The sequence below is a fragment of the Sprattus sprattus genome (genome assembly GCF_963457725.1).
Source record: "Sprattus sprattus genome assembly, chromosome: 8".
NCBI classification, from domain to species: domain Eukaryota; kingdom Metazoa; phylum Chordata; class Actinopteri; order Clupeiformes; family Clupeidae; genus Sprattus; species Sprattus sprattus.
This window is the reverse complement of record NC_137927.1, coordinates 17,815,482-17,830,226: the sequence shown is the minus strand read 5'-3', so window position 1 is coordinate 17,830,226 and position 14,745 is coordinate 17,815,482. Positions and strand designations below refer to the sequence as shown.

At 41.9% G+C, this 14,745-nt stretch overlaps 1 protein-coding gene across 1 annotated transcript in view; it reads right to left on the bottom strand.

The window, feature by feature from the left end:
* The window catches only part of tub (TUB bipartite transcription factor), a gene marked incomplete at both ends in the record, with an annotated part of 49,315 nt that extends 44,287 nt beyond the window's left edge, over positions 1–5,028 (bottom strand). Inside the window, one exon of the mRNA XM_080843399.1 lies at positions 4,973–5,028. Coding sequence (XP_080699525.1) covers positions 4,973–5,028 — 56 coding nt within the window. The remainder of the gene's footprint in view (positions 1–4,972) is intronic.
* Between the last annotated feature and the right edge of the window lie 9,717 nt (positions 5,029–14,745).

Below are 14,745 nucleotides of genomic sequence, written 5' to 3'. Positions count from 1 at the left end.
CCCTGCATCTCTCCATGTTTCCATTCCAGTGGTGTTGACTCTGATCAGGACGGTAATTAGAGATGGGGGATGAGCTTGTCTCTCCATCTTCACCCAGCTACCGAGGCTGTTGTGTATTCAGTCGACATAAAAAAGACTAGGTGGTGAAGGGTGTTCCACTGCCTTAAAACTGCTCTCAGGAATCAGTACTTGCTAAGGAAAATGGATATTTTCTGACACTGCCAGACCAATTACATGTAGATGCATCTGGGGATTAAGCCAGCTCAGGCATGCAGCAGTTGTCGTAGTTGTGTACACACACACACACACACACATAAACATATATGCAACCATTAAGGCTGTGCCACAGTTTTTGGGCCTCATTAAGCAAAAGCTACAACTAGAAGGACTTAACCTTAGGAGAGACATATCTAACAGATGTAAGGTCATACACCTTACAGTAACAAGGGTATCAAGCTCGTAGCCACACACACACACACACACACACACAAACACACACACACACAAACACACACAAATCATCATCACCATCATCATCACCATCACCCAACCTATTAAAAGCAGCTATTTCTTCCCAGACTCTATCTCTTATCTTACACAGACCTAATAGCTATTCCATAAAGCTCTTTGAAGCAGCAGGAGGCTCACCAAGGGGGGTCAGATAAGGTTGGAGGGAGCTCCATCATGTGTGTAATCCTGCCTGGCATGAGATGTTTGCACCTACGGGAAGAGGCTTTGTTTTGCCTCCCCTTCCTCCTCCTAATGTCCAGTAACCACGGTAACAGGTGGTAGGTGAGTCAGCAGCAGACAGCGGGAACGAGGGGCCAGGGTACCAGGAGACCAAGACCATGAGCACTACACCGGGGTAGAAACACTGGGCCTCTAGGGGATGCACCCATCAATCCAGGCACTCTAGCAACCATCCCAGTGTCTCCACGTGTGGATGCTCCTTCTGAAGGCCAGTGAAAGAGCCCCACTCCCCCAGAACCCCACTGAGTTATACACCCCCCCCCGTGGTCTGCTTTTAGTCTGCTAGTGCCACTCAAGTCTGCTGTGTACAACACTGTATAAACACAACAGCCTTATTATGGAAGTCACTGATGTACAAAACTGGGTATGAAACAAACTGTTCTGTCACGTCGCTTTGCTTGTGTGTAGAGGATCAAGGATAGATTCCATTCTGATTGGAAACAATCTCAGTTAAATCAATACCCTGAAGTGTTTCAATGTACTTTCGAATAGAAGTATGTCGACAACAGATATCAAATCAGCAAATATTCATCGAGGAGCTGCACATAAGAACTGATCAATACCACTGATTAGCAATGGTGCTTCGGCCCAGGCGAGACTTGATAAATGTGTTAATACATTTGTGAGTTTCGATGAATCACATCTGAAGCCTGGAAATCAACATTGGCGCTCACAGGTCTGTGCTCAGCACATCTTTCACAGGGAAAGCTCGCTGAGGGGCAATTCAATTACAGAGAGCAACTACAGCTCATGGCAGTGGGGGGGGGGGGGGGGACGGGGGACGAGACTTGTATGTTATGCTTTTGGGTTGTGGCGTTTTTTGTCTCTACTTTACTGAACAGTTTTTGAATGTCGGGACACCTTGGTGGCCTCTATCCGTAAAACTGGCAATTCAGAGCTGTGCTTGGTCGACAGGCTTAACTAATCAAAGCCATGTCGAGTGACGCCATTCATATGGAAAAATACGACTTGCTGAAATTAGTTTTAAGGTTGTCTCACAGGCACACAGAACCTTCAACCCCAATCACCTCACTCTCTCTTCCTCTCATACGCACACACACACACACACACAAACAGAACTACATCCTTGGCCAGGACTCAGAGAAGTCATTGTTAGCGGGGTCAAACGCAGCTCCTGTAAATCTCTGGCCTCTGAGTCAGACAGCGGCCGTTCCTCTCCCCAGAGTCGATAAGAGAAGGCCAGTGTAATTTACAGTGGTCCTCGTAAATTCAGCTACTTGCCCAGGGCCAGAGAGAGGCCTAAGACAAACTACCATTGTACGTAATCAAGCCATTAATAGGTTTGATGATCACCCCACTTATCAATAAACCTATACACAATGCCTCATAATGCTATGACATCTTCGGTCAATAGGAAACAATAAGACAGTGTTCATCTCCTTTGCATCCAAGGTAGCTCCACATTAACGCACTCCATATATCTACAAATGACAGGCAATCGATGAGCGTGAGAAAAAAAAAAAAGAGACGTAAGCGAGGAAGTCTGAATTTCTCGATGCACAAATCTACTTCTGCTCACTATCCACCAGGACTGTGTGCACTTTGAACATCTTTCTGTTCTCTTCCTGTAATTTGCACAAGCTGTGATGGCCAATCTCCCATTTCACAGACCAGCTCTGACGTAGGAACGGCCCTGTCTGCCCAGACACAAAGGACCAGCACAATACAACCTGCAGACGCACTGGGCATACACTATAACACTTACACCCACGCAGACATTAACACAACGCTGAACAAATACTGACTGATGTTTTGTAAGTACCCACTAAAATGAAATTATTGAGATTAAAACTTTGAAGGCGTAGGTATACAAATGTAATACCTGAAATGTGATCACCTGAATGTTTTAAGTGCTTTCACCCTCAACCTTATTTCTTAAATATCTCTTCTCCTTCTAAGCACATACTGTTGTAGCTCTTCTGTTTAAATGCTCTTGCAATTACTGCCAGATGAATTCATGGAAATGCAGGATCTGGAGAATTGACATTTGAACGAACATTTCAGCCCTTTTTCTCTGATAAATTAAAGCATCACTGGCACCTCCCCGATGGTATTGTTTTACAGATCCATGTCGGTGAACTCCTGTAATATCTGCAGAGCTACAATCAGAACATTCATCACAGATGTGGATGGGTGTCTTGATGTTCCCCTAAATCAATGAATCACACTTATTGTGACCTAACAATATAGAGAAAATGATTAATAGCAACAGGATTAACTGATAGTGGGATAATCAAATCCCATTGAAAGTTGGCTTTTGAAAATAGCTGTTTTTGGGCAGAATCTCTTGTAAAAACACCTTGGTGTCCGGTCCAACGGGAAATGTGTTTATCATGCCACAAAGGCAGACAGTAGCACACAGTGTAAGTACACCAAAGACCTCAGCCAGCAAATTGACTACTGACCTCATGCATGTTTCCTACCGCAGCCCTGCATGACTACTGACCTCATGCATGTTTCCTACCGCAGCCCTGCATGACTACTGACCTCATGCATGTTTCCTACCGCAGCCCTGCATGACTACTGACCTCATGCATGTTTCCTACCGCAGCCCTGCATGACTACTGACCTCATGCATGTTTCCTACCGCAGCCCTGCATGACTACTGACCTCATGCATGTTTCCTACCGCAGCCCTGCATGACTACTGACCTCATGCATGTTTCCTACCGCAGCCCTGCATGACTACTGACCTCATGCATGTTTCCTACCGCAGCCCTGCATGACTACTGACCTCATGCATGTTTCCTACCGCAGCCCTGCATGACTACTGACCTCATGCATGTTTCCTACCGCGCCTTAAATCTGAATGCAAATCCTGCTCCATTTTGAAATGGAAAGGAGCCTGCAAGCTGCCAGAGGGTACAACTGCTTGGAAAGGAAAACACGGCGAGAAAGAGAGAGATAGAAAGAGAGAGAGAGAAACTGAATGAGAGAGAGAGAGAGACATTATTCAATCTGTTTTGTTCTTATTTCTTGTTTAGACCAACTGATGGATAATGACACTTGATCTGTTGCTTTTTAGCTACCAGCACTCAAAACGCATGACATGAAACTGACATTGACATGATTCCACTACAACTAGTGTATGCTGTTTGGTTGGTGATCAGGGCATACTGTGTGTGTGTGTGTGTGTGTGTGTGTGTGTGTGTGTGTGTGTGTGTGTGTGTGTGTGTGTGTGTGTGTGTGTGTGTGTGTGTGTGTGTGTGTGTGTGTGGAAATGGAAGACTAAATCATTGCTGTGGGGGGAAAGGATTCCCTGGCTGGTATGATGTAGACCCTATCGGTCTTATCCAGGGTGCAGGAAGCAAAGCTTCAGTAACTATTGTTAACCTCCCCCATCTCTGTCTCTCTCTCTCTCACACACACACACACACACACACACACACACACACACACACTCACTCACACACACAGACACTTCTCTTTCTCCACTGTCATAATCCTGCACAAGTGGAGTGGAGAGCTGTGGATCTCACTGCAGTCTGCCTGGATCACAGAGCATCTTCTGAATACCAATCAGATTTTCAGCTACAGTGCACACCATCAACATACAGTACCAGCTATGACATGGTAAACACGTCATGAACTGCACATAGCATTAGTATGAAACCAAATTGGGTGGTGGGAGAGAAGGTGGACATTAAAATGTATGAAGATCAAGTCATAATAAAAAGGGGACAACTATACTTGCCATTTAACTGTGTTTAGAAAAAATGATGGAGAATTGATGTATCTGTTTTCCCCAAAACTAAGTTTGGATGAAGACCAAACAGGAGTCAGGACAAAGATAGATTTTATTAATTGTCATATAATCCGAGATCACAAATAACTTACAGTAATTGACTTTTTAGCTGAACACCACTGGCAAAGCGTCTAGCAATCGTTCTCAACAGAATAACTAAATAGCTCTCAGTGGATGCCAGATATTTATAACAGACTTGCCTACAAACACTTCGGGTACAGTTCGGTATGTAGGTTCGGAACTTTGTCAACGTGCGAACTGTAGTGAAATCACAGACATTATTAATTTGCCCAAGTTGTTCACGGGTTATCACCAAGGAATTACAGGAGCGCACGAGATCCGCTCGAAATCGTTTGCAATGGATGCAAAAAAAAAAGGAATATTTTAGTGGAATATTTACCTGAATGATAGACAGTGCATGATCTTACAGTTGTATTGACATTAAAACGAATCTTACCTGTCATAACTCCATCGACTGTAGGACATACTCTTGCTGCTGCCGACTCCATCCATGATCGTATTTTGGCTGCCGTTGATTAAATGTTCAGTCGTGGACCGAATCATTCATGAATGGGCGATCTGTGTGGAGATATGCCTTTCCTCGGCGTGACGGGTAGACTGTGTTCTGAAATTAATGTTACTGGGTCTTTTCACATGGACTACGTTGTCAATCAATGATTCCCCACGGTAAGGACTGTACCATTTGTGGGCGTTCAGGGAAAGTTGCAGTTTCAAAATGACGCAAAAGACGTTTTCATGTAGGGTCGAGATTCACTCGTTATTCATTATGTATGTAATATTTGTAATATTTTCAGTGTGACTGTCTGTTTGAAAAATAGATATTTTTGTTATTGATGTTAGTAATGTCTACATGTGTAGGCTACAAGCAAGAAATCTGAGGACCACGATTGCTGAAACCACATCTTTATTCACTAATAATGTTTTGAATAATGAACTGAACTTACACGAATCATAGTAAACAAACAGTAATGGAAAATATTTTAATATTTTGTTTACTTTCATGTTAGTTAAAAAGAATAGTACCCAAAGTTTGATGACGACAATGCAAAATCCAAGATCATAGAAATTGGTTGTCCACTAAATCAAATAAATGCTTTTGTGGATCTCATGGTGAGGTTCTATTAGCTTATTTGGGAAATACATCTGTGTCTGGAGAAATGTTCCTCGATTCTATTATGTCTGTGGTTGCTTTACATAACATTCACGGAACTTCATGATAGTGACTTAATTCCATGGCTTCACGATAAATATTGATCGGTTGATCTCACGTATAGTGTAATGTAATCTTTGATCTTGAGCCGCTAATGTTGGAGACAAACGTAAAAAAGATCACAGAAAGCAGGTAGGTGTTTCCTGATTAGTTACTTCTCCTTGAACACAAATCAGGCTTGAAATGGCAAATAATTCATGAACTAAACATTTTAAATATCCAAGACCTTACGTGAAGCTGCGTCTAGGAAAGAAACCATGCGACCACATCATGTAATCAGATGTCAACACTGCAGTGTAAGTATGTTCTAAGTAGATTTCAGATACAAAAATGCATATAGGAAATGTTACTCTGCAATTACTGTTATCCAAAATGAGATCCTATCTGCTATTGTCATGGTTATTAAATAGATAAGCTTGGATTTCGAGATGGGACATATGTAATCCGTAACATGGCCCCTGCACCTGCTCAAGTGAGGAATGCCAAGACAGATAATGCCATCTATTATGAAACTCTAATAGGGTGTGAAAGACTCTGGGAACAGTTGTCACCTTGAAATGTCCTTTCAGAATATATGATGAAAGGCTCTGTAGGACATAGGTCAGTCTAGAGATAATGGATTTTAGGCATTTGCATTTGAACAGTGCTGAGGGACACACGGATAATGCAAATCTATTTCAACAATATCTCAACCATAAATTGTAGCATTCTCTTTTTTATTGTATGAAAAAGCCCTGTCAGTAACTAGAACGTGGCAAGCGGATGGCATGGTAGCGGGAATGCATTACCAAATCCTTAGTGTTGGAGTTCTTTTCCGGAACCTGAAAAAGTGCCAAATGCAAATTCACGTCTATCAATGGCGACAGTCACAGAGGGTGTGGGATTGGACTGGGAAGGGGGCATGAGTGAGCCCTGTATTTCCAACCAGGGTGGCAGCCTCAGTGGAGCAACTGGCCCAGTTCTAAGGGGAAGTGGTGGTTGATGGAGATCATTTCCAAACACTGTTAATGACTTAAGAATATAATAACCAAGTGCCTTGTATTATTAATTACCTAATAAATTAAGTTACATTCACGCATAAACATAGAAAAGCCATGTTCCTGCTTACATAAGTACATGATTCATATAAGGTAATTAATAACACAAGGCACTTGCTTATTATATTCTAAAGTTATTAACTTTGTTTGGTTATTATCTCCATCAGTGGGTATGACTGGCACTTTCAAAAGGGGATCCCATAGAGGCTAGAGGGAGACTCTAGCTCCAGCCTAATAATGACTCTATGAAATGTGCCAAGCTGCTTGAGCACAACAGAAGAAAGCAAGGCAATGGCTATATGTTATTTAAGTTATTTTCAATTAAATATGCAATATGTACATTTGGTTGTTGTACTGTATTGTCATGGTCACATTGCAAATGAAGTCCCATTCTCTTTGTCATCACCGAAAGCACTTCCAGCTGTAGGGAAATGTGACCAGGTCTCCTCTATTGCTTGCTTACATACTCCTAGTGAAAACTGTAGAGACATAGTCTGGTTATAGTCAATCTATATGTGACTATAGTGTAGGCCAACTGGCCAGGTTTCTCTGGATGCTACAGAGATTGTTCCCTCTAAATGTGGACCTGCTTGTCTTTCATCACTCCCTACAGATTTAGGAAGGGGGTTATGCTAAACAAGTAGATATTTCCCACATACTCTCCATACTTCAAAGGCAAATTAATTACATGGTACGAGGAGCTGATAGAACGAGTGTGTGCATTTTTTAAAGATAGCCCAGGGGTTCATTTTCAAAGAACAGTAGGAAAATGGTGCCCCACTAAGCCACCCACCATCAAAACGGACAGAAGAAACAGAAACAGAAGAAGGCCTTGCTAAGTGACCTAGAAGTGATGCAGCTCAAAAGTGGAGCGTCTACAAAAAAGAATAACAAATAACATACCAACTGGCCCTGCAATGCATAGCGGAAGGAATGGTGGGCTCCAGCTTAGCACGTGGCTAAGGCCTCTCTGTGTGGCACGCTGGGGCAGTTAGGCAGTAAAGGAAAAGTGGAGTGAGCGTTGCTCACATGGTTCCCCGCTGCCAAACTCCCCCATGATCTACGTACCAGTTTCCAGTTATTCATTCATCCTAACCGAGTACTCATCCCTAAACTTATTGACCTGGCCGACTGGTTAGAGTTCAAACTACATGTACAGGAAGACAAGTACAAGTCTAGAATCAGTAGCAGCACAAAGAAAGAGAAGGAAAGCAAAAAAAAAGTGGCATAAAGATTCTAAGCATATATTGCCATATTAAGACTGCTGCCTGAAGAGTGGCTGGTCCTGGTGAGGGACTTCAAACCGGCGTCTATGAGTAGAGAGAGCTTCCCTTTGGCACAACGGGTTTGCCCTGCTGTGCTGTGTTTGGCCTCCAGAAGCACATCATGGACCACAGCAAGGAGGGAGATGCCGTTAATGAAGTCCTTCTTTGTTGATGACTGTTTCAAGAGTATGATGTCTGATGTCTGGTAGATCAGCGGCAGGAGACTCTAGGTAGTGGCGGCCTCGAACTGAGACAGTTGGCAAGTAATAGACTCTCAGTCACTGCACATCTCCCTACAGAGTTCAGACAGCACAGCACTGTGATTGGCCCAGGGCCAGCTGTATGCCCATGAGTCTACCCTGGGACTCCATTGACACTGCCTCTCAGACATGCTGTCCTACAAGCATCGCCCCTTTAAGCTCTCTGCCACCACCATGCACACAATATACCAGGTGTTAGCGAGCCTGTAGGCCATTATTGTGCCATATACCACCAGAGCTAAGGTGGTAGTACAGCGGTTATGGGAAAAATGGAGAGAATGGGATGACCCCTTTCTGCCTGATGCTCTGCTCCTCACCTGGCAGGAGTGGGAAAGTGAGCTTCCAGTCCTACAGACCAGCATACCGCGGATACGTTACAGCATCCCAGATATGGACTCTGCAAGCGGTCAAAGGGAGATACATACTGTACATTTGTCACCTCAGAAAGGGCCTAAGGCTCTGTGTTTTATCTTTGGACAGAGGCCCTGGTCAGTGACGTGCCAGATCTTGTATAGCTCCGGAAAAAACAGCAATCCATCCCTCATCTGGAGTTCTGCTCAGCTCTTTTCACAGTGCAGCTATCCAAGGTGCTGAAAGAAGATTAAACCCTCCCTATTCACAGAGTGACACTTAAGACAGACTCAACTACGGCCCTCACCTAGCTGCAGTCAGATTCTTGTAGATATAAGATGGGTATCACTGAATTCCATTATCTGACTGACAGGTAGACATGGCATTATGTAGATTCAGTAAGTAATCCTACTGATATCAACCGGGGGAAACTCCTTTCAGAATTTACAGCAGACAGCTGCTAATTTCAAGGGCCAGCCTTCCTACAGAAGAGACCAGACCAGTGGCCTCAACTACCCCAAGAGTCGCCAATCCCTGTCAACAGTGAGGAAGTGTGGAAAGCCATCTTCTATGGTCTTACCACAACAGCAGTCATTCCTCCTGTTTCTGGTGCTGATCATTTACAGGTCTTCCAAGAGTTAGTCAAAGCGACTGCTCTGTCTCTGCATGGTAAGGATAGTACTCAGCTCACTGCTGACAGTTACAGAGAGGCTGAGCTGGTTGAATTCTCATCATTGTATTTGCCTACTAAGTACAGTACATATCATTTTTTTATGCAAATTGAAATGTAGATTAGACTGAGGCTACTGCCGGCCATTGTGATACACAGATTTCATTGGGATTTCCTCTATAGAGCCTATAAAGCCACAAATCTTTGCTCTCCCCTACCCTTTTCGATATCAAAAAGAAACAAATATATATATTTGTTATATTGTTTAAATAATAAAAAGCACACATGTGTGTTTTTGTTATTTATTGCGCAAGACACAGCACAATAACTTTTAGGCATAGTGAAAGCCTTCCTATTCCACTAGTTTAACCACTTTGTTTTCAATCAAAAATACCTCACATACACACCATGTTGCTCTAGTCCATGATCAGTGCGTGTACAAGGAAGAGTTATCCACTACAGCCCTGTTGAAGACACAATTATCATTTTCTCAGTTATAGTTGCATAACGGTTTACAAACTGGTACCTAGTCTAAAAAGTAAATCCCAGACTTAGCTGTTTAGCATGAAATGTTGCCAACGTCGTATTACAGTACCTTATTTTCAACTGAATAGGAAAAAAACCTGTGCATAGTACTCAGCACACAAATGAACTAAAGTTGTTATTTTAAATAACACTTGACTGTATGTATTACTCTATTTACTATTTCTAATAAGTAAAGAAAACAAAATATAAGTTGACAACGGCAGGCAGTACCTACCCACCCAAAAATAAAAAAACATTCAGCCAATAGAAACATAGCATAGAAAGTATCAGTACGGTTTCTAACTTCTGTTTGGGTAGGCACCCTAAAGCCCGCCTCCACGGTCGCCCACTGCCCTCCCCTGTTCTCGTGTTCAGGCACAAACACACAAAACTCTGAAGCATACTGATTCGCTGCACAAAGTGTCTCTCAGAGCATGCTAGGGGGGAGGGGTGTTGCTATGACAACTATGAACACACAGGGCAAGGCAAAGCAAGTTAGAGCATGCTCATAACGCATAATCTGCTCTAACCTATTATTATTACACAGGATGCGAGAACCCACCATTTTTTTAGAACTAATATCTGCCCATCAACATAATCCTACATTAATATTTAAGACTGGCGACCAGCTGCTAAATCCAGCCCCTCATTCAGCCCAAGTTGAAAATTATGCTGATTGTGAAAGGTTTATTTATTGATTGATATGTATGGATAAAGTGGGATGATTATAGCCTCTATTAGCCCTAATGCCTCTTAATTTGATGTATTTCACCCACAACAAGATAGTTTAAGTCAGTTTTGTCCCATCACCTTGTCTGAACTTTAAGAAACAGTGTCACATATTCAATTACATGTAATTGTATCAATATAAAATAATCTCAAGGTGCTTTACATAACCCAGGGCCTGAACCCCATGAAGCAAGGACATAGGCAACAGGGGCAAGGAAAAACTCCCTCCCTTTAGTACATAACTCCTTATTCCTGCTTTAAGGTAACCAATGACCTTTTAAAGACTCGATCGATCACAGCATCCTGACAGACTGAGGCGGGGTTATCTGGTTTTCATCATATCTCAATAGGATATTCTGTTTCTCTGTACACCACTGTTTAAAAATGTTTTTTGGAATAACACATCGTTAGTAGTTTCTATAACAACTTGTTTGAAGATGTAGCTAAAGTTTTTTTTTTTTTTTTTACATTTCCTAATGTTACATCAAATCGCGAAACTTCAAGTCAATATGTCAGTGTAAAGTGCATATTTGAGAGATTTAGAAGAGGAAGAGGAAATATTTGAGGTAATGCTATTGAGGAGGTGAAAAAGTGTGAGACCGCAAAATACGTCAAGGGTAGATAATGTGGAATTCTCTCTTGTTCAGAAGTTGAGGGAGATGGATAAAGAAGAGTTTTTTGGCCATTTAGCCTTGGAGAAAATATGATTCTCTTGCAGGACGTGTACTTTTTTCACCACCTGTCAGAAACACAAGGCAGACACACCATTTTCGGTATAGCGGTATGTTAAATCACCTGTCCCTCAGACCTTCCACTTCTGCTTGACCATTAACACATTGGAATCAATAGATCGGGCTATAATAGAATCAATACATTTTTACTTATCCCTGTGATAGAAATGTGTATATTTTCTGTCCAACTGAGTGAGTGTCTCCTCATATCTGTCCATCTTGATACAATGTAGCAACAAAGTAACACACCCTGACCATGGCACACACCAGAACTTTGAGATGCCATCCAATCAGAGTGCGCAACAACGTCTGCAGCCTTTCAAATTTTGAATGTACATGACAAGCTCTGTGACACCTCAGCAGACACAAAATGTGCCTCTTATGTCAATTTTTGTTAAGCGACACTTGTCATCTGGGCTACAAAGCTTTTCCAATCATGTTTTTATCATTTAAAAAAACAAATAAGCTCAGTGTAAACTTTTAAAGACACAGAGACCATTTTGCATGTCTTCATCTCATCTCACCTGGATTACTGCAACAGCATTTTTACCTGCCTGACCCAAAAGTCTATTAATCGGCTTCAGACCATACAAAACTCAGCTGCCAGGCTTCTTACCAAAACCAAGAGACATGATCACGTCAGTCTTGTTTTAGCTCTACATTGGCTCCCAGTATGTTTTCCCATAGATTTGAAGATTTTGGTGATTACTTTCAAGGCTCTCCTTGGTCTCTCTCCCAGTTATATATCTGACCTCTTGGTAATTCAGCAAATTAATCCTCACGGTCCTCTAGCTGTCAGTTCAGTGTGTCAGTTAAAAGAACTCTGGTGATGGTACCCAGTCATGGATGGAAAACAAACACTGTGACTCAGGCAGACGGTGCCTCAGGAACAGAGAAGGGAGGGGTGTAATTTCATTGTCGGTTGTCTGCTGGCACTGTGGCAGATGTGAGTCTAAAAAATGAAATTTTTGTTGCAAAATCAATGTAGGTCAAGAAATGTCCAAATGAAACAGACTATATAATCTTTGCCAAGGGAAACAGTAGACTGATGTGATTGATGTGATTGATGTGATTGATTTATTTATTGATAGATAGATAGACCAAAAATAAAAAAAAATAAAATTGAAAAATCACAGGGTAGATGATAAACAGTGTCAGTTACATGACAGAGAAAACCTTTTTCATTTAAGGGATTAAGGTCAAATCCTCAGAATAACCGGTCTTGAACTAAGGGTTAAAGCAAGTAAGGAGTTTTCGCAATAAAAAGCGAGCTAACTAAGGCTTACAGACCTGTTTTGCAAGTGGAAACAACAACACAGATGGCACTGACAAAATATAGCTTGCTAACTGAAGAATTATGCAAATATATTTTGCAGTGTCATACTTTAAAAGTTGGGTTTTGGACCACATGCCACCAAATCATCAGCCTCTCTCCTATTTGTGATAAAAAAAGACCCCTGATATGACACTGTGGTGCCAGGCCAAATGAGCAGCATACAGTAGGAGCGTGGTCTTTAGTACAGTAGGAGCCTGTTTGTGTGTGTGTGTGTGTGTGTGTGTGTGTGTGTGTGTGTGTGTGTGTGTGTGTGTGTGTGTGTGTGTGTGTGTGTGTGTGTGTTTGTGTGTGTGTGTGTGTGTGTGTGTGTGTGTGTGTGTACAACCTGAGGGGTTTCAAGAAGACATTGGGGGTTTCCATGGCTAACAGTGTTAACAGTGCTGCTCTGAATGGAAACAATATTTGACTAATAAAGATTGAGAGGTCTGCTTGTCTAATGGAGGTTGAACAGATACTTTGCCTGACCTCTTGATGTGTAATAATGGTGAGGCTCAAGATTAGTCTATAATTGTTACATATTAATAAAAATAAGTCAAGATAAGGGAGGTAGGGTCAGAAACACATAAGGCCACATTTCATGGGGCAACGAGCACCACAAATGAGCTTGGCACATTGAGAATAGGTGGGGATACCTATCTTATATTTGCTCATTTCATTGACACAAAGCAGGGTGCAATCAAGGGTAAATGGGTTAAGTGATAAGTGGATGTGGCTATGAAGTCGTTCTTTATCAGCCAATCACAATGATTCAACCATACCATATTAACGTTCACACAGAGCTCAGTAATTGGTCTATAGAGCAAACAACGAATGTCCAGTCGTGAATCGGGCAGTTTAAATCAAAAGAGACTGAGGATCACTTAGAAGTTTAATGACAAAAGCTGTTGCTTTGAAGGACCTGATTTACACATGGACTTCCCATGTCTGTGTGCACACACCCCGCTTGCTCTTGTTATGAAATAAGCAAATAGTTTTGCCAAGTAATTCAATTAACTTTAAGTATTGCACGGTGGACTTTGCCTGTTGCCAACCATCAATGCAATTAGGGCCCATAGGCTTTTGCCTGAAATGATCAATATGACCTCTGTCCATTTCCTTGATGTACAGGCTGAAACACAACACAGACATACATTTTCAAAAGCTAACAAACCTGTGGTAGGTCTTTTGTATTGACTGTTAGAAAAGCATGAAAGCATAAAAGCAGGAAAAAGTACAATCAAGGTACTAACCGTATAATGAACTGAAGTACATAGTCAATCAATTAATCATTGAATAAGTCACACAATTTCCTGATAAAAAATGACACCATTTGATACTTACTGCTTATCTGTCCTGGCGTAAAATAAAAGCAGGCTGAGACCAAATGTCTAAAGTCTTGAGTGAACATCTGACGAAGGTGGAACATATTTGGCCTCTGCACCAAAATGATCCATTTGACAGATGACTTGGAAAACATAATATGAATAGTGGGATTTCATAATAAATGTTCTTGGTTTTCACATCTCCCTACCCATTATTTGTCTGGAATTAACATAAAATCAATCTCTAAAATGGAACAAAATGTCAAACACTTTAGAATGATTGTTTTAGTCATATATATTTTTTTATTTTAAGCACCAAAGGCTACACAAGGAGCTAGCACTGAATGTGAAAATAAAAACACAGTATGGATCAGATGTACTCGAGCTCTGTTAGGGAGAAGGAAGGATCATGCACTGCTGCTGAACTCTACTGCAGGGCAGACAGGCTTGTGTTCTCAACAGCCCACACTTATGAACTTCATAAAGCACAAGAAGCCCTGTGTCCACCTCCCTGGTGGGACGGCCAGGTGGAGACAATCAGAGGTGGAGACAATCACAGGTACTCCAGCTCGCATCAGTGGGAACGTTGCATTATGGGCCGCTGCTGAAGGAGGTCAAGTGAGCCTGAGGGAGTCACCAACTCCAGCACACCAACAAAAGAGGGATAAGTTCTGGACCACAGTTTGACAATGCAGGCTATGGTCATTCATCTTTTATTTTCAGTTAAAAGCAAACTAAGAGAATTAAATACTCCTCTTTACATATACACACAGTTATGCCATGAGAGCATATTC